The sequence below is a fragment of the Bos indicus genome, chromosome 1, assembly GCF_029378745.1.
Source record: "Bos indicus isolate NIAB-ARS_2022 breed Sahiwal x Tharparkar chromosome 1, NIAB-ARS_B.indTharparkar_mat_pri_1.0, whole genome shotgun sequence".
Taxonomy (NCBI): domain Eukaryota; kingdom Metazoa; phylum Chordata; class Mammalia; order Artiodactyla; family Bovidae; genus Bos; species Bos indicus.
Genome location: NC_091760.1, coordinates 3,804,484 through 3,830,886, shown reverse-complemented (window position 1 = coordinate 3,830,886; position 26,403 = coordinate 3,804,484). Strand labels below are relative to the sequence as shown.

Below are 26,403 nucleotides of genomic sequence, written 5' to 3'. Positions count from 1 at the left end.
AGGCCTCCAGGATCTGCTTGATGCAAACCAAGCCACTTCCTCTCTACCTCGGCACACGGCCTCCCTGCAGTCAGGGAGGGACCCCACAACTGGCTTAGCCGCTTCCAGGCCTGGCCAGAGCACCCTGCGGGACTGTCCACACTCTCCTCCCCTTCCACAGGCACTCTGGGTGCTGTATGTTGAGACGGCACAGATAATAAGATGGGAGCAGCCGTGATCTCCTGGACGACAACCACCCAGGAGAGCACCTGACCTGTCCTGGACAAGGTCAAGCAAGAGACCCTTAGTCCCTAAACCACTGATGCAATGGGACGTAGCTGTTACTGCAGCAAATCCCGAACGATCCTGACTAAATGACATCTCTGTGATCCGTGAGTGCTTCCTTTGGTCTATGTTTCCTGGATACCCAGGAGAGATGAAGGACTTGTCCCTTAGCATCAAGATGTTTGTCAGACGCTCAGTCGTGTCTGACTCTGCGACCCCACGGACTGTAGCCCTCCAGGATCCTCTGTCCATTCTCCAGGCAAGAACACTGGAGTGGGTGTCCATACCCTTCTCCAGGGGATTTTCCCGACCCAGGGATTGAACCCAGGTCTCCAGCACTGGCTGGCAGGTTCTTTACCATCTCGGCCACCAGGGAAGCGCTCAGCATCAAGATAATCATGAATAAAGACCAAACGGGAAACACTGGTGTGACCGCAGCTGTCTGCAGCCATGCAAACACACAATTTCAGGCTCATCTGTCAGATGACCCATTACCCCAACAGCCGAGTCAGCCTCCAGACCCCTGATTCCTGCACACTGAGCTCTACCAGCTGTGCAGCTGTCACTTTGGTGGGTCTGAACCCTTGCTGCCTTGGGTTCGCAGCAATTATTTCCAGAGCCCCTGGAAGCCCACCTCCTACCCTCCAGAGACCCAGCTGGCCTGACGCACTCAGAAGACCCTGACCACGCATGGGTACCTGCTTCACTTTCTGTTCCAAGGAGCAACTTATTCCTGGCCTCCAGGGCGGCGGGGACCAAGGCGCTGAACGGGAACGTGAGGAGGATCGTGTCTTCATTCAGGACGAAGCCAACCTCCTCATCCAAGCCTTCGCTGCCTTCCACCAGCACATCCACCATGTCGAGGACATCTGGAGATGGAAACGGGGGGAGTCAGGCCCAGGTAAAGAGGCACTGGCGGTTTCTACGGCATGAAGCCCCTGGAGGGCATGAAAGAGAACACTTGCATAGAGGGGAACAAAGAAAAGCTAAACTTCTCTTAGGGGGAAAATGCTTAATGTAATGTTTGATTCTAAACAGATACGGTATCGTCTGTAAAAATCTTCATTATCTCTGCAGGACAAAATGCAAGATTATCCACTCAGGTGATAATGGGTTGACGTTTCCTTAGGTGACACTGAGAAAAGCCCACAAACTTCAACCAGTCAGGGAAACAAGCCAACAGCTGAGAAGCGACAAGAGCGTAGAGAGGTTAACGCGCAGACTGGGGCCACGGGGTCTGGAGTTGAACCCTGACCTTGCTGCGTGCTCGCTGGGTGAGGCCGAGAAGACCGCTTAGTCTCTCTGTGCCTGAACTGCCTTGTCCAGACCTGCACCGAGGACAGCCTGCCCACTCTGGGGTTGTTCGTGAGGTTATACAAGTTAGGGTCTGTAAGGAGCTCGGAGCAGCACCTGGCACAGTGTAAACACTGCACAGACGAAAGTAAGGCAGCGAGTAAGCCCCCAGACGCATTTCCTGCTACAGGAACAAACAAGGGGATTCCCAATTCCAGAGGGGGCTGATCTCTGACGCAAAGAAAGTGGGGGACATCTGCCCTCCGCACGAGGCTTCAGAAAGCCATTCTGCTGTCTGTCTCTAACACGCCACCATGGCTGGCTCTTCAGAAGCCCAAGGAGCACTGGGGAATGGCACCTACCGTCGATGTGGGAGATGGGAATGCTGGCGTCATCAGCGTCCTGCCGCGTCCCGGGGGCCTGCAGGGCGCTGGCTTCCTGGACGAAGTCAGATGCCTTGTCCGTGTACGAATACGGATTCGCCACCAACGTCAGGAGGACCTGAGCATTGAAAAGTCAAGTGGGAAGTGTTTAGACAGTCACAGGTGGGATGAAAAGTGCCCCTAGAAGTCACAGTTGAAATAAAGGGAAGAGCAAGAATCTTAATAGGCCTTAGTAAGAGCAATACTTTTGCTGCCAAGTTTTTAAAAAAACTTTCTGTTGTAGAACTTAAAAAAATTATCTCCTTTTCACACTAGACTATTGCTTTTAATACTAATTTTAGTATACCACTGTGGGCTTCCCTGGTGGCTCAGATGGTAAAGAGTCTACCTGCAGTACAGGAGACCCGGGTTCAAGCCCTGAGTTGCAAAGATACCCTGGAGAAGGAAATGACAACCAACTGCAGTGTCCTTGCCTGGAAAATCCCATGGATGGAGGAGCCTGGCAGGCTACAGTTCATGAGGTCGCAAACAGTCAGATACGACTGAGCGACTTCACTTTCACTTTAGTGTACCACTAATCCCTCCTGTGAAAACGAATGCCCCAAGGGAAGTTAAATAGCACTCAGTGATATAGTCCCATTTTACAGATGCTAAAACTAAGTAGTTTCTCATGTCTTAGCAAGAATTAGGAAGTGAGCCAGGAAGAAAGGCCTCTTAATTGCCTAAGAAACACCTTAAATACACTAAGGATCACTGAATATATCTTCCTGAACGCTCCCCTACACGGGAAATAGGTGCTCACGCGTTCCAAAAACTGAATCACAGCCTCCTTGTTCTCCTCCGCCATGTCATCCAAGTGCTCCAGCCACAGCTCCAGCTCCGGCCAGGTGTGCTCAAACACACCCGTGTCCCGCAGGATCTGTTGGGAGGCAGACAGCGGGGGTAAGTCAGGGTGGGACCCCGCTTTCTGAGGTCTCGGTCTCCTTTAGAACCCCGGGAAGTGCACATGGGGCCGAAGTTCCATTCGGCTCTCCTCCGTAAGCTACAGCTCGGAACAGCACACCCCTCTGCCAGCGACGAGAGGTGGCTCTGGGCTCTATCACGGAGAACGCAGCCCCTCGCCTTGCTGTTTATTCCTTCCCTTCGACTCCTAAAACACCCAGCTGCCACTGGCAAGTCTGACTTTCAAGCTGGACTTGATCCTCAGCCTGTGTGAGAGTCCTCAAGACAGGGAGCCAACCAGCTGCGCCATCTCAGCGTGGCCCCTCTAGACCCAGGCCTGGGCCGGAAGCACCGCCGTTTCTAACGAGGGGAGAATGTGTTTCGAGGCAAGACTTGGTGAAGTGACAGCCCCACGTGGTCAGATGACAGGACTTGGGGTCTCAGGAGTGCGAGCCCCGCACCGAGGGAGAGCCTGGCAGGCCGTTCCACCCACATGCAGGGAGTGGTCGTGAGATCACACATCAGCACAGGCGTGCAGAGGCCAGAGGTCAAGACCCAGACGTTCTCATCCTCCGGGCAGCTCATGTGAGGTTCAAGTGCCAGAGAGACAACTGGCACTTCTATGAAAGGTGAAGTCTTTGTACCCTAAACTTTTCTCTAGTGGTTCTGATAGTTAATGCATCTGCCTGCGATGCAGGAGACCTGGGTTCGATCCCTGGGCTGGGAATGGCAACCCACTCCAGTATTCTTGCCTGGAGAATCCCCTGGACAGAGGAGCCTGGCGGGCCCAAGTCCATGGGGTCGCAGAAAGTCGGACGCGACTGAGCGACTAAACTACCAAACACAGTGAATGTGATTTTTGTAGCAACTCCCCCCGTCGCCCAAGCCCCTGACAAAGCAGAACCAAGGAACTGGATTTCCTAGCACTGCAGTTAAGACCTAAAAAGCTCTGGAAAACAAGGTCAAGTGTAAGAAAGAAGAGACACCAACAAACTCATCTCCTTCCTCTAACTTTGGTGACACTTGGGCTGTGGTGATGGCCTAGGTCAAAAGGCTGAAGCCCTGGAGAGGGCTGAGTCTGGAGATGAAGGCCGAGGCATTGCCTACTAAACTGGTCCCCAGAGGGCGGGCAATCTAATGTTTACTGAGCCCAGATCACATGTCATTTCTTCTGTAGTTCTAGCTTTGTTATCCCCATTTGCTTCGAGAAAACTAAGTTCAGAGAGGTTAAGCAGGAAGTCCGACGCCCCCTGAAGGGGCAGAACCAGGGATCAAAGTGCTGGCTTTCCCCACTTCACCAGGCCGCCTCTCGGGAACACAAGCAGGTGAAGACAGAATAAATTACAGCTGCCATAAAACTCTCTCTCCTTAAATTATGTCGGTCCTAATACATTCGTAATTCAGCAAAGAAAGATTATGCGAAACTGGTATAGAAAAGGCTCACCTTCACAATCAGAAGTTTGGTTGATGACTTGAGCTGTGAATGGCCACTGGTCACAAACATTTTCATCAGTAAGTAAAACACCGATCGTTTGCCTCCAATGATTTCTGCATCTGGGCCTTCCTGGAGTTTGAATGACAAAGTTATAACAGAGGTCACTGCTGCTGAGTGAACAGATACTACAGGCCCAGGCTTCCCTCCAGCCTCTCGCCTCATCTCAACCACCCCTTGGCAAGCCTGCTGGGACGTCAGGCACGAGGAACCTCCGGAGTCAGCAGGCTCAGCCTCCTAGCCCCTGACAGCAGCGGCAGCAACAACAGAGTCACAGCAGGAAGCAGGGGGCCCTTCGGGTGCTTCACAGACGCAGACTCGCTTTATCCTCCCGACAAGCCTGAGCTGGGGACGACTGTCACTCCCTTTTCACGCGTGCGGACACTGAGATACAAGGAGGTTAACAGGCTGTTTTAATGACTGAGGTGGGACTCAAGCCCGGAAGCCCTGGCACAGATGCAGCTCCAGAGGCTGGTGGGGAACCACACCACCAGGGCTATCTGAGTCCACCTAATGCTGTATGCGCTGCATCTCAGCAAGACGCCGGTGTGATGTAACTGGTCCCTTTATACACGATTCAGACTCTCAGAGGCTTCTGGGCTTTGAGCACATGGAGCTCCAGATCCCGTGCAGACTCTGTGTTTTCCTGGGGAGTCCCTACAGCTCCGATCTGAGCCCCTAAGGAGCTGGCATTCACAAAGCCCAGCAGACCCTTATTAAAACCAAAAACTGAAGCACAGGCTATAAACTACTATGTTAATACCAGTTCTTTCAAGAGGGCTCTCTGCTCACTTTCCAACTAAATCAGCGAGATCTCAATGGTCCGGGTCAGCTGGGGTGATAAACCAAACACCCTAGATGGCCAGAGGCTGGTGGGGAACCACATCACCCGGGGCTACCTGACTCCACTTAATGCCGTAGTCCTGCAGTCCTGGCAGTGACTTCACCAGGTTGAGAGCAGGTTCTGGGCCACACTCCCCAGGTCCCGTCCTGGACCCCCCAGGACCCCAGAAGTCTCCTAACCATTCTGCGCTCCAGCTGCCTTTGTCTGGGAGTGGCGGTCAACGAGACGATACGTAGAACACTTGTGCCAAGCCTGGCGCTAAGTCCTGGATAAGAACTCTTCTCAGCTGTGACACAGGTGAACCATAGACAGAGGACTTAGGGGAACACAGAGCCCCCAGTGCCACAGCGTTCCTGCACCTCTCTGGGAGTTTCACCTCTAACAATGCCTCTAACAATTTCCACACTGACGGTTCCTTGCAAGAGCTCATGGAAGACCTGAGTCATTAAAACAAGTCATCTGAGCTACTGAGATACATCCTTATCGACAGTGCTTAATTTGACCTGGTCATTTTCCCTCCCTGGACAGGGCGACATAGCATCCTGTATTTAAGCACATGGATGAACATCTCTTGCATCCTGAGTCCCCTTTATTGGTCAACATTACGTTCTCCAGAAAGGGCTAGCAGACGCTATCACAGACACAGAGAGCGGCACCAGCAGCCTTTTCTCCACCAGCCTCAACCCTCTCCTGCCTTGGTGTCTATCTCCAGCTCCATCTTGAGTCATTCCAGGATGAGGACAAAAGAGAAGAAATGTATTTTGTTTCTTTCCAAAAAGGTTTTAAAAGGGCCAGAAAAATGTAAAAGTCCTGTTAGAAGAACACAAAAACTCGCAGTATGTGGCAACGATGTCTTTTCAGTAAGGACAGCTAAGCACGTTCGTTTGCAGAGTCAAGACATTCCTGGCTCACAAATCCAGACCTGGCCTCTGCACGGAGGTTTTGCTCTAAGAGGAGAACCGTGGATGTCCTCCTCTGGAACTGGCGGTCCGGGTTCTGATCCAGCTAGAAATTCCCAGACAGCCGCCCAGCCTGCAGGGGAACTCAGGCCACAGGGCGGGCTCTCGGCCTCGTACCTGGGCCTTTAACCACAGAAACTTGCTGGCGGGCAGCTCCAGGGCCACCTTGAGAATGTGGTGCTGCAGAAGCGGGGGCACCTCCTCCCGCAGGCCCTCTTCTGAGATGACCCCTGCGGGCGGACAAGAGGAAAACAGATGAGAAGTCAGGGGGAGGGGGAGGCCTGGCTGCTGATGCTCCGGCCACGAGGATCCGACGAGGAACTGTTGGTGGAGACAGGTGGAAGGGCGTGGGGCTCGGCCCACCCTGCGCCCACTCTCCTGTCCACGCGCCTCAGACCCCCCTGACCTGCGGTCACCCCAAACCTTTCACTCAAGAGCTGGGACGCTGCTGGGCCCAGGAAGCCCTTCCCTGCGCTCGGCCACACTGACCACCCCGACAGCTGGAAGCCCCTTGGCACATGTTCCTCCATACAGTCTCCTGTCAGTGCGACCCCTGGTGGGGGACACGGGCCTTGCTCCCAGGACAGCCAGCATCTTATGCACAGCCTGTGGCCACCAGTACCCGAGGCGGGGTCCTCAGCCCCTGGCCTCATTTCTGGGTTAACCATTTACTTGGGAAGGATGCGGTGAGTAAACATTCAGTGGCCACATTCTAGCAAATCTCGTCTTCTCACGGCAAGAGAACTTTCTGCCTTCGAACCATCAAAAACTTAACTGTAGCTTTTTGAACAGGACTATTTAAACAGCTTAGATAAATTCCAAGACTGATTATTTCTGCAAGTCTTCCTCCGTTGGCCCAGTTACGAAGTCAGTGTTAGTAGACAAATTCTTCCATCAAGGAAATGTGGCCGGACAAGCACGATGTTACTTCTATAAGATGTGGTTGGAACTTGAGTCAAATCTGAGTAACTATGTCAAAAGCGCGTGTGCATGGGGACCTCCTCAGGGGCTCTCATTTCTGTACCCCTTTTCCTTTGAAAAGAAGATTTACAATCAACATCTCATAATCTCACCTATGTGGCTTCCCAATGGTAAAGAAGAATCTCATCTATATGGCACTCGTGGTAAAGAACCCACTTGCCAATGCAAAAGACGTAAGAGACATAGGTTTGATCCCTGGGTTGGGAAGATCCCCTGGAGGAGGCCATGGTAACCCACTCCAGTGTTCTTGCCTGGAGAATCCCATGGACTGAGGAGCCTGGCGGGCTACAGCCCATGGGTTGCAAAGAGTCGGACAGGACTGAAGTGACTTAGCACAGAATCTCATCTACGGATCACCCCTGGCAGACAACTCAGCCTGGCTGGCTTCTCCCTTTTCTCTCCTGGTGCTGTTAAGTGTTCATCTGATATTTCTGTAAAGACCGACACTGATCCAGAAGAAAACAACCAGGCCAGTGGATCACACAAGCCGGCCAAGCCGCCCACCCGCCTTCCCGGTCCTCTGCCCTGGGGACCCGGTTTATCTGCAGCCCCTTCACCCCCACGGGCAGGCCCAGCAGAGGGGCACCTGCCATCACTCAGGACGTACCTTTCAGGAGCTTGCTGAAGTCAAAGTTGTACTGCATGACCACGTGCGGGACCACCTTCTGGTAGAGGCAGATGACCTGGAGCAGCACGGCTTTCAGAAGAATGGTTTCTGCATCATCTGAATCAGAATCGAACAGTGTGAATCAGGAAACACCCTCGTTCTCTGTCCTCAATCAGTAAGCAATCCCATCACGGTCAACTGCACGCAGAACACTGAGGCTGCAGACAGATGCCCACGGCGCGAGATTAGGGAGTCAATGTGGTAAAGAAGTCAAGATGCTCAAACAGGCTGGGTCTAAATCCCCACTTCACTGCTGTGACCCTGGGCAGGGTAAAGCTACTCGGGCTCTCTGTGCTCCAGGGTCCTCGTCTGAACAAGGGGGACACGCAGCGGGGCCTACCCCCCACAGAGCCGAAAGAAGGATTAAACAGGACAGAGATACAAGACACAAAGCACCACACCTCGCCAATGCCAAGGTCTGAGGCAGCGCGTCTTACTACCCGGGGGTAATGTTCTACTCGCAGAACAGAAGAGTGTCCTACGCCTGCCACCACCCTCCACCCACCGGAAGGCCGAGCACATGGCATCCATCATGCAAGGGTTGAGAGAGATGTGCGTGGTGCTTGCATAAAGCTTGAGTACATTTCTAACAGATGTTGAAACCCAAAGTACGATGCTAGGCTCCTCCTTCTCACTAAGCCAAAAAGGACACAGGATTCTTTCAGAGTCAGAGAGGCCTTCACAAGCTCCCCGGGAGAGGAGGCTCCCAGGCTGCCTGGGCCAGTGGTGTCTGCAAACAGCCCTCACCACTCTCAGGAGCCACGCAGGGAGCAGCGGTCTTGCTGGCCTTTTTCTTTCCTTTCTCGTCATCCTGTTCTGAGTCTTGCTTCCTGAGAGACTGCCAGACCCAGATGATGGCATTCAGGTCTGGTAAAATCTGAAAGGAAACAAACAAAAAAACAAAAAATCAGTCACACTGAGAGGAAGAGAAACAAACTGATCCCACTAATGATGAGAAGCAAAGAACAGGGAAGAGGGGCCAGCACACGCGAGTGCCTAAGGGAGAGACCTTGGCCTCTGGGAGCTCTGTTTTGGGGTATAAGTCCCCGAACTGAGCCCGGTAAGGATCTGGTGAACACACAAGCACGTGCTCAGTCGCTCACTTTGTCTCTGACTCTTTGTGACACCATGGACTGTCGCCCGCCAGGCTCTTCCATCCGTCGGATGAAAACACAAGTACTGATCATTAAAAGACACCCCTAAAGACTCGCTCACCAGAGCCAGACATTGGGAACTAAGCAATTCACCCTTAGGACAGGCTGGGGGCACCCTGTCCAGCAAGCCTGTGGATGCCCCTTCTGGACGGTCAGCCAGGCCATGGATGCTCAGGCTCCTTGCTCATCAGACCAAGCCCGGGGAAGAGGGAGCAGGCTGCCCGTCACTGCGGCCCCAGCCCGGCCAATGTGCAGCAGCAGGGAGGGGAGCGAAGCGGTGCAACGGTTCCTAAGGAGACCAGAAGTCCCAGGAACGCCCCCCGACCACTTCCCTTCACTTCACCCCCACCCTCTGCGCCCCCAAGCTCGTCTCTCCCAGCTGCTGTGCTACCTGTAAGGAGAGGCCACACCTGGCTCCGGGCCTACCTTGCTCAAAGCTTCTCTGAAGAGCCGCACGAAGTCTTCCATCATGGCGGCCGTGTAGACGCCTGACTCCTGCCAGGCCTCTTTATTCAGGCAGTGCTCGATGGTCTTTAAGGCTCTCTTCAAAATGACGGCAACAAGGGATAAAGCTGTGTGTTTCACGGATACGCTGTCCAACTGGGAAGAAAACAAACAGTTGAGTCCACAAACGTCTTCGGATGGCCCTGGTGGGCCCAGGGCACGCTGGCCTTTCCTGGGGGCCTGCCGGCCTCTGCCCGCTTGACCTCCTGCAGACCTGACAGCAGCAGATGCCGGGAGGCTGGTCACTAAAGGAAAGGAGTCTGATGGTTATTCCTGATTTTTACTCCACCGTCTGTTTTTGATAAGTCTTCTCTGACAACCGCCGGGCTCACACGGATAATCCGTGTCAGTGCAGCCGACGCCCCACCAGGACCCGACCAGCCCCTGAAGAAGCACTTCTCGTCAGCTGCAGAGACAATAAGCAAAGGTACCGGGCACCTGGGTCTGAACAGCCACCTCTAAGCTCGCGGCAGCCCCCACCGCAGGCCTCCCACACCCGGACTCTCTACTCGGATTCGGATGACAGCCAGGAGACCTTCCACACCCTCCCTCACCGCGGAGACTGAGTAAGGTTCAAGAGCCTGTGCTATCAGCACCAAGGGGGAAGGTGAGGCCCCTGGTGACGGCGGTGTGCCCCGGGCCAGCAGGAGCGAGGACATCTCCTGGGCACCCGGGACACACGTTCCATCGCAGGCCCAGGCCAGCCCACTGCCATCAGCCCCAGGGGACCCCCAAGGACAGAGAAGCCCAGGGAGCACCAGGTAGGATACTGTAGCTTAAGAGTCAAGTAGAATTAACAAGGTTTTCTGATGGACCTTCAGTCTAATAACACCCCAGGCCCCCCGCATTCCAATCAGCTGGTGTCTCATTTTATATAGATGTTGTACACTCAAGAAGGGCTACGTTAAATGCCCTGAACCAATAACCACTCCCACCCCGTCATCAATTCAAAGGCAGGACCGAAATGAGTGCTCAATGTGTATATCCGCTGGCTTGGAGCATGAAGCTTGGCCAACAGCCTGAGGCCTTATTTCCGAACAGCTCTCTAATTTCCCATTTGTAAAACGAGCTCACTCTTTTCTTTCTGGTTCTAAAATCTATGCTATTAAAATTTTATAGATAAAACTGTAATGAACAGAAGGAAAATGTCACTCGACAACCTGCACACACACACTCCTCACTCCACCCCCGAGACACACCTGTCACTGTGTCACTCACGTGAACACAGGTACAGCTGGGGAAGGGCCACGGACAGGGAGACAGAGCCTCAGCTTCCCCTTTGCTGGCCCCGGGCCTGCAGAGGAGGACGGTGGCCTCAGGAGAAGAGGAAGACATGTCCTCTACCCCAGCCCAAGGCCGCCCCATGCGGGGCATGAACACTCCAGGGGCACAACTCCTCTGTCCTGGGAGTGAGACAGCCTTTGACATCCCAGGCCGCCGGGGACAGACTGGGGTCGGCTCAAAGCGGAGAGGAAATGCAGCCAGCCATCACCTCCCACCCACAAGAGGCAGCATCAGACATCCCCCTCTCAACTCCACTTTTTTGCAAGTCTCTTGGGATAAACTATTTTGTGTCTTACAAAACAGATGGGCAAGCTAGCTGGGTCCTAACTCTGGTTCTGGGATTTGGCCACCAGAGCAAACAAGCCATCCTGCCAGGTCCCACCCAGGCCTCTTCTGTCCACTCCACATGCCCTACCGCTCTCTCTCAGCACCATCCCTGGACGGGAGCAAAAAAACCTCTCATCCCACAGTACAATCCGAGGAGTTGGGGCCACTTTACGGCAAATGCCCCATGGACACCGGGTCCAACCCACGCTTTGTGACCCACCGCGGCGGACCCTGGTCTTCTGTGCTCACACCCCAACCAGCCTGCCTGAAACACGGGGACTCCACCCGCCCAGGGGACGCCCCAAGCCCTGCATCGCTCTGAACACCTGGCCTCTGCCGGGTGGGTCTTGAGGCAACCCAGGTTTATGAGGGGTTGGCAGGACCCAGAACCCATGCGTGCATGTGTGCGTGTTAATTTGCTTCAGTCGTGTCTGACTCTGTCCAACACTATGGGCCATGCCCAGCAAGGCTCCTCTGTCCTTGGGGATTCTTCAGGCATGATACAGGAGTGGGTTGCCATGCCCTCCTCCAGAGGATCTTCTCAACCCAGGGGCTGAACCCGCGTCTACTCACGGTCTCCTGCATTAGCAAGCGGGTTCTTTACCACCAGCGCCACCTGGGAAGCTCAGGATCCATGTGCTAACAACTCATGGCAGGTTTGGCTAAGGCCATGATGCTACGGTGAACAAGGCATGGGCCCCTCACAACATGGCTTCTGCTGGGACTTGGAGCTTTATGATAAACGATGACACAGAATCTAAGGATCAAGTTTTTCCATGAACATGTCCTCCCCAAACTCCTGAAACAGCTGGGCCTCAATGTTCCCCAGGAAAGTTAGCACTATTCGTTTAAAGCTCAGAAGAAAGGGTTTGCCAGGCAGATGTCAGGCCCACTCTGTCCAAAGATCCTCAAGTAATGAGACTTCAATGCGTGACACTGGGCTGCAGATGAGCACACGTCCTCTCCTCTGATTCCACCCCCTGCTCCCCCCCGCCCCCTATCGACAAAGGCCCAGAGCCACACAGGATCCTGCAGCCCGCTTCTGCAGAAAGGCAGGTATGTGCCTTGGGCCCCAGGGCCCTGTCCCCAGGCGAGGGGACACACGGGAAACCCCGGAAGCACTGACAAAAGACGACCCAATACACATAGGCCAGTATTCTCAGCACAGTGGCAGGCATGGCCGGGGGGTGAGCGGGAGGGTCTGGAGGCAGGGTCCCCACTCACATTCAGCGCCTGCGTGAACATGGTCTTGTTGCACACCAGAGGCGCGGTGGTCACCATCACCATGGCCAGGAGCCGAGGCAGCGGGATGAACTCTCGGGTCTGAAACGCCCGGGAGATGTCCGGCTGGGCAGCATAGATCTGGGAAAGGGACGACAGAGAAGTTAACTTCCAAACCTGAGTCTAACGGGAGGCTCTCAAGAGTGAAGCTGCTCTGGGGAAACAACGACAGTAACAAAGGCCCAGGGCTCGCCACAAGGAACAGCGTCTGGAATGTCGACCCCCGATTCCACTGGTTAGAGACCATAAGACTATGACTGGGGGCAGTGACCGTCAAAGCAGAGTTTGACCGGTGGTTTGGGGAGCCTGTTAAAACCTCTGATGGCAAACAGGTCACAACGGGATGACTTACTCCCCAGGTACAGCACCTGGCAAATTATGTCGGCTTTTTAGCACTTCATGACAACCCTTTGCGGTAGAGATATTTTATATCAAGGCAAAACATATTTACAGATGACAACACTGGACCTCAATGAGGGGGGTTTCCCTCGGACTGCAAGGCTGGAAGGCAGACTCTAGCCTTGAGACTAGGGAGTCCTAGAGACGGCAAGACTACCGTCCAATCTGCAGCGGCCATGCACCTGCCCCTCCCCGTCCCACTCCAGAGAGCGGCCAGGGCAGCTCCCAACAGGGGCGGTGGCCACGGTGACACCATCACCAAAGTCGGGGACAGAGCGCCTCCTTCTTGTCCCCAGCACACAGGCGGACCGCACACACAGGTGCTCAAGGAAAACGATGGACTAAGTTTGTTTTGCAGATAACCCATTGCCCAAGTCAAGGCACAAAAAAATAATTCCAGGTGTGTCATCACTGCGTGCTCAGTCACTCAGTTGTGTCCGACTCTGCAACCCCATAAACTATAGCCTGCCAGGCTCCTCTTTCCATGGGATTCTCCAGGCAAGAATACTGGACTGGGTTGCCATTTCCTTCTCCAGGGGATCTTCCCAACCCAGGGATCAAACCTGAGTTTCCTGGGTCTCCTGCATTGGCAGGTGGGTTCTTTACCCACTGAGCCACCTAGGAGGCCCCATGTTACCATGAGCCAGACCATAAGGCTGAGAGAAGGGGCGATGGTGAATGGAAGGACTTGTGGCAGGTACTTCCACTGGTAAATGAGGGGAGGCTGACACCCATCATCAGATGGAAATTTACTCATATCCACAAGACAGACCACCAAGACACAGTTTATTTCAAATTGTTCTAAGAACTTGAAATGGCAATCTTTAAATAGCCGTGCTCCGTGGCTTGCATTTCACAGTCAGGCATTTTGCTAATTCTAGCCCAACTGTGGCTAAACTCATCGAGATCACACTTGAAGTGAAATCTAGATGAAGAAAATGAAATTGGCTTAACAGATTCAGCAGCATAAACCTCAGAATGCAGCTCAGTGAAAAGTAAAATGTCCCTAGAAGAAAAAGACACTGAATTAACATCATCTAGGACTGATGCTGAAGCTTAAAGCTCCAATACTTTGGCCGCCTGATGCGAAGAGCCAACTCACTGGAAAAGACCCTGACACTGGGAAAGATTGAGGGCAAGAGGAGAAGGGGGCGACAGAGGATGAGATGGCTGGATGCCATCACGGACTCAATGGACGTGAGTTTGAGCAAACTCGGGGAGATAGTGAAGGACAGGGAAGCCTGGTGCGCTGCAGTCCATGGGATCGCAGAGTCAGACACAACTGAGCGACTGAAAAACAACAAAAATATGCCGGAAGGACGGCTGAAAGAAGTTTCTGATCCTGCAGTTTATCAGGATGTCACCCAACCTCCCATCCTCGCCACCCCAACTTCTCACACTTCACCCACGACCCCACGAGGCAGACTTCAAAATGCAGGGGTCGTCACCTTGTTTAGCAGTCTGATGTTATTTGACCAGGTGGACTTCAGCCTTGGGAGAAAGGAAAACGTCACTTCCTTGAAGTACTTGTTCAGTAGGTCCGGGCACACTTTCAGAATGTTCACCACCAGTTCAGCGACCAGCTCATCGTCCGCTGCGGTTTTCAAACCCAGCAGGAAGTGCAGGAGAGTCAGGTTTCCTCCTCTGTCACAGAAAGACAGAAGAGAGAGGGGTGAGCGAGGGGTTTTCACAACACACCGAGCACTCAGGATGACGGGGCAGGTCCTTGGAACCCGTGAGTAAACACGGCGTTTTCTGTTGTGACTCAGTGATGGGCAAATTTCACTTCCGGTCAGTTTCCCTCACAGCATAGAGTGAGAGGTTTTCATGGTCTGTGGGGTTCCTGCTCTCCAGCAAAGGGCCTGAACTTCACTCCTGTACTTCTTCAGCCTGCGGGACTTCCCCCACCAGGGATCACATCCATGCCCCCTGTGTTGGAAGCACAGGGTCTTAACCACTGGACCACCAGGGACGTCTCACTTCCCTACTTTTGAATAGCTAAAAAAAGTCTCTCCTTTGTCCTGTTTCCCACCTCTCCTTCCCTCACTCAAGTTCAACTGACTTTCAGAGAAAAGGAAGAAACCCTTTCTCTCTGAACCCACAGCATAAAAACAATTTAAAAATTTCCTTTTGAGGTTTCACTGACGTCTTTCCTCCAACTACGGGCTTCCCTGATAGCTCAGATGGTAAAGAATCCACCTGCAACGCAGGAGACCCCGGTTCAATTTCTGGGTCAGGAAGATCCCCTGGAGAAGGGAAAGGCTACCCACCTCAGTATTCTGGCCTGGAGAATTCCATGGACTGGATAGTCCATGGGGTCACAAAGAGTTGGCCACCACTGAGTGACTTTCTCTTTCACATCCTCCAACTACACATGAAAAAGCACGTATATGAAGACGTATGTGCACATTAAGTAAAACATACAAAGGCATGCATTTTTAAAAAGATTACGTTGGGTCTCCCTGGTGGTTCAGAGGTAAAGAATCCGTCTGCCAATGCAGGGGACGTGGGTTCGATCCCTGGTCTGGGAAGTTCCCACATGCCATGGAGCAACTAAGCCTGTGTACCTCAACTGCTAAGCCTGCGCACCCTAGAGCCCAAGCTCCACAGAAGAGAAGCCACTGTGACGCCAAGCCCTCGCACCGCAACTAGAGAAAGCCTGTGTGCAGCAACGAAGACTCAGCACAGCCAAAAATATAATACATACATAAATAAAATCATAAACAAAAATAAAAAGATTACACTTTTTCCCCATGAAGTGCTCGTGAAATGCCACAGTCCAGAGTGCCATAAAATTATTTCTAGAACTTAGCCAAGTGGCACAGAGTCCTTCTACAGGTCTTCTGTTTCCCCTGTTTCTAGCTTATTTCAAATTCCTACACCTTCACTTAGCAGCCAAAAGAAGTTAGTGTGGGGCAGTGGCTATCTACTATATGAAAACACTTGAAACTTGTCTCAAAGTGGGCAGTTTTCAAAGATGTAAGATGATAAAAACAGGAAAACTTACAGACTTAAAACCTGCACAAACCTGGGCACCTAGCCCAGGATCTACGCAGTTAAATGGGTTTTATCCCCAGAAACATTTTTGTATCAAGCTTGTCCCTGGAAGTCATAATGCCCAGGAAAAAACTCAAAATCGGCCTCACTGGCGTGTCATGTTGATGGCTTGTGGGACCATGGGTTTTGGAGTCCCTTAAAAACTCACCAAAACTAAGATGCAATATGATACTTTACAGATAATAAAGATTTTTCAAAATTTGAATTAGAGAGTAATTTTGATCAGAAAGCTATCCTTTAAAAAGCTTAACATTCTTAACAGGAAAATTTCATGAGCAAAACACACTTTGTGCTTTCAAATGCACAGAACGTTAAATCTGCAAAGCATGCCAAAAATATGGTGCGCACACACACAATCTTAATCAATGATGTAATAAAATGAACAACATTTACAAAATTTCCAGTGTGTGCCAGATACTGCTCTAAGCAGTTACCACACACTCTCTGAGGTGCGTGCTAATTGTATCTCTCTCTTTTTTATTTTTTAAACAGATGAGGCAATACTGGCAAAGAAGAGGAATAACCTGCTGAGGTCTCTGAGGCACTCCAGAAACTGTTCTCTGAACCTCCACGGCAGGGCTCAGCAAGCTCTGGCCCGCCACCTGCCTTTGTCAATAAAGCTTTATTGGAACACAGTTACACCCACTTGTTTATTCATGTCGTGGCTGCTTGGGTACCACAATGGCCTACTGAGTGGCCACAGTAGGGACAGCATAGCACACAGAGCCTGACATACTTAACTACCTGGACCTTCAGAGGAAAAGTTGGCCAAGCCTGGCCTATGCTAAAATGCCTCCCTATGTGCACTGTCCTAGACTCTGGGGATTCAAAACAGACTAGCCAGGACCTCTTTGGTGGTCCAGTGGTTAAGAATCGACCTGTCAACGCAGGGGATGTGGGTTTGATCCCTGGTCCAGGAAGGTCCCACATGCCGTGGAGCAACTGAGTCCGTGCACCACGACTACTGAAGCTCTCGTACTGAAGAGCCCAAGCTCCACAACAAGACCCCGCAATGAGAAGCCCACGCACCACAACTAGAGAAAGCCGTCACCCAGCAACAAAGACCCAGCACAGCCAAAAATGAAATAAAAACGAAAACAAAAACCGACTAGCCTCTGTTCTCACCAATTCTTGCCTATCAGATAATGAACAAGCAAACAAATATGCAAAGTGGTGATAAGTCGCCATCAGAAGCAAGAGCCAGGCAAAAGGACGGTGAGAGTGGAAGGTCTATCTTCAGGAAGAGTTGCCAGGGAAGGCCTCTCTGACGTGGCGACATCTGCACGGAGACCAGCAGCACACAAAGGAGCTTGACGACCACTGGGAAGCCAGACATTTCAATTTTCTCAACGCTTTCCATTAACACCCCACAAACAAAACCCCTTCCTCTCTCCTAAGCACAAATACTTGCCTTTGGCCCATAGCTGAAAAATTTTACATAAACCACCGCTTATTTAAACAGACCCATGACCACACGTTGATTCAATATGCTCATGAAATGATCATCTACTTGATGGGTCTCCTTCATCAGAAAAAAGGCATTTTTCAGCATGTTTATATTAGACTGTAAAAGTCTGCTCTTACATCTCAGCAAGAAAACAAGTTTTCTCTCACTGATGACAGAAAAGCTACAATATCACCAAAACAAAGTTGAAAGATTTAGAAATGACATGGCAAGTTAATGCATAATAACTACAGAATCTAAACAAGTTTAAAGCCACAAACAGGGAGAAAAATTCTCACTAGGTTAATCCCATTATGAGGGAATCAGTCATTGCCTGACTGGTGGAAACCAAAGCAAACCAACTCTATTCTTATAATAAAATGTCAAGGAGATAAAACGGAGGGTCACTCGTGATGACCAGAAAATATGTCCGATATTTTTACTGTCAAATGGGAAAAAAGCAGATTGACGAACGATATATCTAACAATAGGGTATTTTGGTTTAAAAATTAACACAGATATGTATCATAGGTTTACAGAGAATGTCCAAAAGAACATAATCGAAACCATTAGCTGTGGACTTCATGCTTCCTTACAATGAAATGCTATCGTAATGGTGCAATATGAAATAAAAGGCAAGAAGGAAACTCTGACAGCCTGACTCACTCGCAGCCGGCTCTGGGCAGAGGGGGGCTGTGTGGCCGTCAAGGGTGTGGGCTGGGAACCAGGACCTCCCAGGTTCCAACCTGAGCTCCGCCACTTACAGGGGGAGTGACCTGACCTCTGCGGGCCCCTTTCCCTCATCTGCAAAACTGGGGTAACAATGGCAGTCACCAAGCACTGCGGGGAGGCCCCCGGGAGGGCCCCTTGTCTCTGGATTTATTCTCAGGTTCATCTGGTGCACTGTCCCCAAGTGGACACAGCGCCCTCCTGGGTGCGACATCTCACACTGTGTGTCTGAGTCAACTCCCCTGAGACTCTGCCCTGAGTGCCCACAACGAACAGGAACCGTCTGCGTCCTATTCCAAGTTCACCCCCAAAATGAGTCAGGTATCATCTAAAACGCTAGTTCTAACCCCTTATACTTCTATCACTTGACAGATCCCCACAGGAAGTCATGGATATGATGGCCTCTGAGAACCACACTCAGGATGCACACAGGCTCCAGCCTTACCTGCCCAAGGTACCGAGAGATGCGTCGTAAAAATTAATCCCATGCTTGAGCGAACAACATAGATCCATCAGGAAGTTATGAACAAGCTCCCGCACCATGGTCTTCCCTGCGTCTTTAGCAGAAGTCTATGAGAGTTTCAAAGACACTCAATGACCATCCAAGCTTCACATGCCTTACTAACAATTACAGGGTAAAAGCTGGACAAAAGCACATGCCTCAGATTAAAAGCAAATCAGAAAACATTTTAAATTAAACACTTGGTAGAACTGTGGTGCTAGAGAAGACTCTTGAGAGTCCCTTGTACAGCAAGGAGATCAAATCAGTCAATCCTAAAGGAAATCAACCCTGAATATTCATTGGAAGGACTCATGTTCAAGTTCCAATACTTTAGCCACCTGATGCGAAGAGCTGACTCACTGGAAAAGACCCTGATACTGGGAGAGACTGAAAGCAAAAGAAGAAGGGGACGACAGAGGATGAGATGGTTGGATGGCATCACCGACTCAATGGACATGAATGTGAGCAAACTCCGGGAGAGAGTGGAGGACAGAGGAATCTGGCGTGCTGAGGTCCATGAGGTCACAAAGAGTCGGACATGAGTTAGTGACTGAACAACAGCAATGATAATTCAAAAACAAAACTGCACAAAAAGGAGAAATACCAATCAAAACTTAAAAGTCCTCTGATATGTGGAAATCTGAACAAGATAAACAAATAAAACAATAATAATTTTTTTAAAAAACCTCACAGAGCAGATTGGTAGCTGTCAGATATGGCGGTCTAGGGACTGGGGAGAATGGGTCAACTGTGGGTTTTTTTGTTTGTTAGTTTGTTTTTCAGTTTAAATAAACTGAATTAAAATTTTCCTTTTTAAAGTTGAACAAACAGGGGGCTGCTGGAACCACAAGAAACTACAGGTAACTTCTGAGATTTTCTGTCGTCTCTGATTGTCTCTGAGCACTTTACAGTACTTCTTAGTGCAGCCCCATGAGCCTGGCCGGGCAGACAGGACTGCATCCTTTCGACGAAGGAGCAAACTGTGGATGAGACGCTGAGGTCAGCACCGAGCAGGAGGTACAGAGCAGGTCAGTCTTGGGACCCCAGTAGCAAAGACTCTCTGTTTACAGCACATGCTTTACTTTTTTTAAGCTTGTTCTTGCTTTTGCATTGTGATATGCAGCAGAAGACGGAAACGTTTGGTTGTTGCCCCGTTCCTGGCACAGAGCTCCTAAAACCCTTGCAGTTTTCTGAGTGATGGGGGCAAGTGGAACATCTCACATGGAAATCCTGAATCCTTCAGAATTTCCTAGATGACAGGAACATCTTTCATTCTAACGAGGCAAATCTTAACAGGCCCCAGGAGAGGTTCAGGATGGAGTCTGGACACCAGACTACGAGAGCATCGCTTAATGCCCCAAGTCTCCGTGTCCTCACCTATGCGATAGAGCCGTTGGGGACTGCCCTGGTGGTCCTGTGGTTAGGACTCTGCGCTTTCACTGCCAGGGTGCAGGTTCAATCCCTGGTCAGGGAATTAAGACCTCATAAGCCTCACAGTGCAGCCAGAAAGCAAAAACAAAACTCTTGAGAGGGGCAAGTTTAAACCTGTATTTTCAAACAAGCTTATGAATGACTTAGTTTCTCTTGCTCTTTTGAATAAAATTCCACAATTGGGAGTGTTCTTCTGAAGTCTCTGGGGCTTCCTGGTTATGGAACATACAAAACATGAGCAGAACAAGGACACAGGCAGGTCGTGGAGATAAAAAGGGGTACAACAGTGGGCTCTTGAAAGGTTAACTATTATAGAGTTAACAGAAGTCTGAGCCTTCACTACTCTGGCCAAGTTCATGTTCAGAAACGCCCTGAGAAAGATCAAAATAAGGAAAATTCAAAGGTGCGGAGGCCTTAGGTCCTCATGAGAGTGACTCTTCTTATCTAGTACTAGCTGTTTCCCAGGTGGCACTAGTGGTAAAGAACCCACCTGCCGACGCAGGAGAGGCAAGAGATGGGGGTTCGATTCCTGGGTCTGGAAGACGCCCTGGAGTAGGAAATAGCAACCGACCCCAGTATTCTTCAGAGAAGGCAATGGCATCCCACTCCAGTACTCTTGCCTGGCAAATCCCATGGACGGAGGAGCCTGTTAGGCTGCAGTCCATGGGGTCGCTAGGAGTCATGAGACATGACTGAGCGACTTCACTTGCACTTTTCACTTTCATGCACTGGAGAAGGAAATGGCAACCCACTCCAGTGTTCTTGCCTGGAGAATCCCAGGGACGGGGGAGCCTGGTGGGCTGCTGTCTATGGGGTCACACAGTCGGACACGACTGAAGCGACTTAGCAGCAGCAACCAGTATTCTTGCCTGGGAAATCCAATGGGGAGAGGAGCCTGACGGGCTACAGTCCATGGGGCCACGAAGAAGCAGACACGACTGAGTGACTGAGCACACACACAGAGCAAACTATTCTCGTCAGCGGGTGAAGAAGCCGACGCTCCCTAGATTCCAGGGCCCTAAAGCAGAAGCAACAGGCCTTGAAACTCTGATGACTGGAAAGATGTGAAAAGAACAGATGGGAGAGGAGAGGTAAGTAAGGAGGGAGAGAGCGGGAATCCACCCTCTAAGGCTACCACGCAAACACTGCAGGGAAAATGAAGACGCCCTGCAGCTAAATGGATTAAGTTTGCTTATTAAAGAAAAAGACAAAAAAAGTTTAATATGATACGTCGGAGATTAGAAAAAATTTTACTTTAATTAAAAGAGTCATATTGTACCTAGGTAGATAATTAATATAACCATAGGCCAAAAGAAACAGATCAAATGGGGGGACTTATTTTTTAAGGCAGGTGTATGCATAGATCCTGTTTTTGTGTGCGCATGCACACTCAGTTGTGTCAGATTCTTTGTGATCCCAGGGGCTGTGGCCTGTCAGACTCCTCTGTCCATGGGATTTCCCAGGCAAGTATACTGGAGTGGACGGCCATTTCCTCCTCCAGATCTTCCCAACCCAGGGACCGAACCCACGTCTCCTGAGCCTCCTGGATTACAGGCAGATTCTACACCACTTGAGCCATCAGCTCTGGGTATCTCACGCTAACAGTGATGCCAAGCGAACCCCAGAGATTGTACCTCGACGTTGTCCAGGCTCACGTCGACAATCCCCTTCCAGCTGTAGAGAGATGCTATGTGGTTCAGCACTTGGCCAGTGAAGAAACGCACCTTCTGGGTTTTTGTGATATTTTTATTGTGAACTACCTGAAAACAATAGAACAAATGGCTTTCAAGGAAACTGATTTTTAGAACATGTTGGATTTCATCATTATAAAAATAATATAGACTTGTGGCAGAACACTTAGCCAGAAAAAGAAAAAAATGTAGAGAGGAAAACAAAATTCATCAATATTGTCACCTTCTTGGACACCAACAGCTTACAATTTGGTATATTTCCTTTCAGCCTCTGCCCCTCCCCACAACACACACAAAATATACACATGTGTATATATTAAGTGTATTGGGTTTTTATTGGGGCTTGGGTTTTTTTAACTTCTTTGAAATTATATATAGCTTTGTACCTGCTTTATTTATGTAGCATGAACTGTCTCCACATCGTTAAAAATCCTTTAGAACATCATTTTGGAGGGCTGATCATCACTCTGTCCTAGGAGTGACCGTAAGTCATGTACCCATTCCCCACGTGGTACGATCAGGCTGTTCCCACGAGCAGCAGCCTGCACTGCGTGCCTACCTATGTACTTGGAATGGTGCACAAGTTCTCAGCTCCTCCCAACCTAGCCCCCAGCCCGGATCTCTGAGGGCTTATGAGTTATTTCAAATCCATTCCCTGGGTGATCCTGAGGCGACTCCCCAAACCCCCGCCTCCAGGTTGATACACATTTTCAAGACCTCTGACACACACACTGCCAGTCCTGCTTTCTTCCAGAGGGGCCGTAATACTTCCTCCAGGGAAGCACCTGATTCTTTGCTGCCGCTGAGTATCAGGTCTGAAAAGTCAAGGCCAAGTTGGTAGGTGAAAAAACCTGTAATCTCATGACTTGCTCTGCTTTGAATCCAGGAACTTTTTCAATCCCAGTACTACTGACATCTGGGGACAAATAAGTGTAGTGAGAGGCTGCCTTCTGCACTACAGGACGCTGAGCAGCCTACAGTGGTTGCTCGACCTTGGTCTCTGCTCACCAGATGCCAGTCACATTTCTCCGGTTATGACAACCAAAACTTGCCAGATGGCCCGTGGGGGACAGAACTGTGCCCAAGTTGAGAAGCTCTAGATGCTATGTGCTCATGAGCCCCTTTTCACATGGGCTGCCAGCTCACAGCCTTTGGACAACTTTTTATTATTTGGGGAGGGTCACAGAGTTTTTCTCATGGATCACAGAAGGGGCTTCTGTGTCAAAGACAGCGATCCTTTCAGCAAGTTTTCAGATTTCCGCAAGATGCTTATGTAAGGCAGAATATGGAAGATGACACAAAATGACATTTTGTGTTATTATATAACACAACACAGCACGCTAGGTGTGTACGGGAAGAAGGGCTGTCATTTGCAGCTCGCAGTCACCCCAGTGGCTTCCTGTGGAATGGGGTGGGGGGTGGGGGAAGCGGGTAGCAGGTCTTCTCCTCTTGTAAGAAGTGGCAGCTGTAACCTTCAGGATCGCTCACCACCACCAAGTTCTTGCTTAAGAAACAGTTTCCCATCCAACCCACACGACAACCCGCATCACCTACGAGGTCACAGCTCTGAAGTCCTGCCAAAAAAACACCGGAACAAACACACGACAAGAACGCCGATCACCAAACACGTACCTTTGTTTTCAGTGTGGACAACAGGATACTGATGGTGGAGATCCTATCCTCCTTGATGCCTGAGCTAAAAATGCAAGGAATAAATTCTGAAAGTAAAAAGTTGCAAAGCGTTAGATTCAAAAATACTTTGAATGGGAACAGATATTCTTAAACAATTCTTAAAATTGTTCTTAAAATGGTACGGCAAACAATGCCATTGACTTGCCCCCTCCCCCTGTTTTTTTTCAGGTTTTGTCTTTTTTAATTAAACAAGTTCACAGCAGGAAAAACTATTTTTGTGACATAGGAAATAAATATCTAAAAGCAATACAATGAGTGAACCATTCAAATTCAACAGTTCTTTGGTTCTATCTTCCCTTTCTTTTTTCACATTGACTTCAGTAAAGTTAATACTAATGGTTTGAGAGAGCATGTATGGTATGATTAGTTTTTCAAAGTTTCACTCTTCGCTTAGACCAGTTCAGAGATGTATTTAAAATGACAGTTTCAAGAGACATTGATGTATAGAACAGTCTTTTGGACTCTGTGGGAGAGGGAGAGGGTGGGAAGATTTGGGAGAATGGCATTGCAACATATATAATATCATATATGAAACGAATAGCCAGTCCAAGTTTGATGCATGATACTGGTTGCTGGGAGCTGGTGCACTGGGACGACCCAGAGGGATGGTGGAGGGAGGGGGGTTCGGGATGGGGAACACGTGTATACCTGTGGCGGATTCATGTTGATGTATGGCAAAACCAATACAATATTGTAAAGTAATTAACCTCCAATTAAAATAAATAAATTTATTTAAAAAATAAAATAAAATGACAGTTGTCACTTTATTGACTGGCCGTAGAACTGGAATGATTTATTTGCTTTCTCTCCCCAAGGACTCAGTCTTCCATAGCTTGATGCTCTGGCATTACTAACATACTGGTGACACGGGTAAAAAGCAACAAACCCATTACAATTTCTCTTGCTCTATACATTCTTCATGAGCACATATAATTTCTTCAAAGGCAAATTCATTATTCTTAAAAGAAAAAAAATCAGAAAATACCGGATAGAAACTTAAAATCAACCATAACACCACCACCCAAAAGTTCATATTGAGTAATGTTGGGGTCCCAGTTGACTATTAACCTTCTGGTATGTCCACATTCTGTTAAACTTTTAGTAAAATGGGATCATATTTTACCAGTTTTATAACGGAGTTACACCCAATCCTATACCCTTAAAAAATCTGGTATCAGTAAGTATATTTCTATATCCTTTTTGATAGCTGCATTCCTCGTTATGACCAGTGCTCAATTTGCTCAGTCCCTTGCTGATGGGTAGTAAGGAGTCCGATTTTCAGCTAATAGAAAAAGATGTCCCCTAACAAAACCTCTACTCAACTCCTTAATTATTCCCTTAGGATAAACGGCTGGACGTGGAATGGCTGGCCCAGCCCAGCTGCCCTGCTGAAACTTTACCAGAAGTACATCCTTGCCCCTTTAGCAGTGTAGACCGATGACACCAAAATCAGTGTCCTCTGCTTAAATAAAAGCCAGACGCTGAGAAGACGCGGGGGAAGATTCTGAAGAAGTGCCCGGCCCTGGAGGCAGAGGGCTTCCCACGCAGGCTGGCCACAAGCAGGGCCTGGGCACGACACCACGGGAAGGAGGTGTGTCCTCCACGGGGCTGCAGTCTGGGCGGCCACCCGGCCCTGGGCTGACCACCTCCAGGGACCCGCACCGCAGCTGCTCGTGAGTGGTCTCAGCAGCCTGCCCTGGAGGGGACCCAGGTCTCCATGCTGGGGGAGGGGGGGAAACGGTTGCAGGCCCCATGCTCTTCTCCTCCCACGAGTCTCAAGGCCCCAGCTGAGATGGCAGCCACTCCTCACCCACAGACAGGGCTTGACCCCGGGGGTCTCACTGGACAACGACCCTCTCTGCGCTGCCATCCACAGTCTTGTGAAAAAAGCTGATGGCCCTAATGGATGAAACCACGCCAAGCCTCGCTCTAGGGAGACCGGCACCAGCCGGAATTCTCTGAAGCTCGATTTCTGATATCCTGCTCATATCAGGCATTAAAAAAAATACAACTACTAAGAGCAGCTCGGTAGCCAGGGCTATGAATCTGCGTCCTTTCTGGAACTGTAAAGCTTCCCTTGTTTGTGTGCTGCAGTCCATGGGGTCGCAAAGAGTTGGACACGACTGAGCGACTGAACTGAACTGAACTGAAGTTTGCACTTCTCCGTTAGGCTCACTCAGCACTCAGCTAGTGCAACAGGGACCCTTCTGTCTGCACTGACCAGCGGCTTTCAAGCCACGGTAACCAAAGTCTCTCCGCACACACCCCTTACTCCTGTGTGCAAAGTAGCCACAGAGGCGGCTGACCTTTGTTAACCCGTTAAACGCTCAGAACAATCACAGGGAGGCTGGGCCCCAAGACAACGAGGCCCCCCTACCTTTCAACTCCAGCACTTGCGTGATCGTGCTGTCATCACCGGCAATCAGAAAGGAAAGGGCGAACTGAATGTAGGCCAGCCGGACATCATGTACTCCCTGGGGGCGAAGGAGATCGTGTCACACGGGTGTTTACACGCACACGTGCGCGCACACACACACACACCCGCCTCCAAGGAAGCAGGAATACGAGGCTGCTCCCACACATCCCGCTCATCCCCCTATCACAGGGTCCTCCAGGCTGGTACTGTCAGAGGGTCGACGTCTAGAACCACTGGTCATCTCTTTATGGAAACCAAGGGTTTTTCTTTTGCTCTTTCCCTCTCAAGCTCCTACTCTTCTTTCAAGCCCTCTCTAAACACCAAAGCACAGGTCTCCCCTTCCCTGCCTGTAAGACACACACATTTTTAGTTCAGGGACAGCTCTGGTGTATAGCAGAAGATGCTCGGCCTGTCTACACACCATCCGCTCTCATGTCATGAAATAATAGGTCTCTGTTTTCGAAAATCCATAGATGATGGAAAGGCTGGTGCTGCTTTTGATGAGACACCCATGAGGTGATGTCTGGTTTTTATTAGATGTTAGACATTCACAGCAGACACACAGATGAGGCCACATTACACACGCAGCATGGCCTTCCCAGGACTGCAGTCTGCACTGTCCCGCGGGGGCGTCAGCTGGACCCAGGACAGCATCCTCAACCAGGGC

The 26,403-nt window shown here is 50.3% G+C and overlaps 1 protein-coding gene across 1 annotated transcript in view; it reads right to left on the bottom strand.

Annotated features, from left to right (window-relative positions):
* URB1 (URB1 ribosome biogenesis homolog) overlaps positions 1-26,403 on the bottom strand; it is a 78,105-nt gene that overhangs the window by 40,473 nt on the left and 11,229 nt on the right. Inside the window, exons 5-18 of the mRNA XM_019964953.2 lie at positions 25,698-25,794; positions 23,261-23,346; positions 21,572-21,697; positions 18,450-18,574; positions 14,223-14,418; positions 12,319-12,456; positions 9,406-9,579; positions 8,573-8,702; positions 7,766-7,882; positions 6,295-6,407; positions 4,327-4,446; positions 2,743-2,859; positions 1,920-2,058; positions 963-1,133 (exon numbers count right to left, since the gene is read on the bottom strand). Of these exons, the coding sequence (XP_019820512.2) occupies positions 963-1,133; positions 1,920-2,058; positions 2,743-2,859; positions 4,327-4,446; positions 6,295-6,407; positions 7,766-7,882; positions 8,573-8,702; positions 9,406-9,579; positions 12,319-12,456; positions 14,223-14,418; positions 18,450-18,574; positions 21,572-21,697; positions 23,261-23,346; positions 25,698-25,794 (1,849 nt within the window). The remainder of the gene's footprint in view (positions 1-962; positions 1,134-1,919; positions 2,059-2,742; positions 2,860-4,326; positions 4,447-6,294; positions 6,408-7,765; positions 7,883-8,572; positions 8,703-9,405; positions 9,580-12,318; positions 12,457-14,222; positions 14,419-18,449; positions 18,575-21,571; positions 21,698-23,260; positions 23,347-25,697; positions 25,795-26,403) is intronic.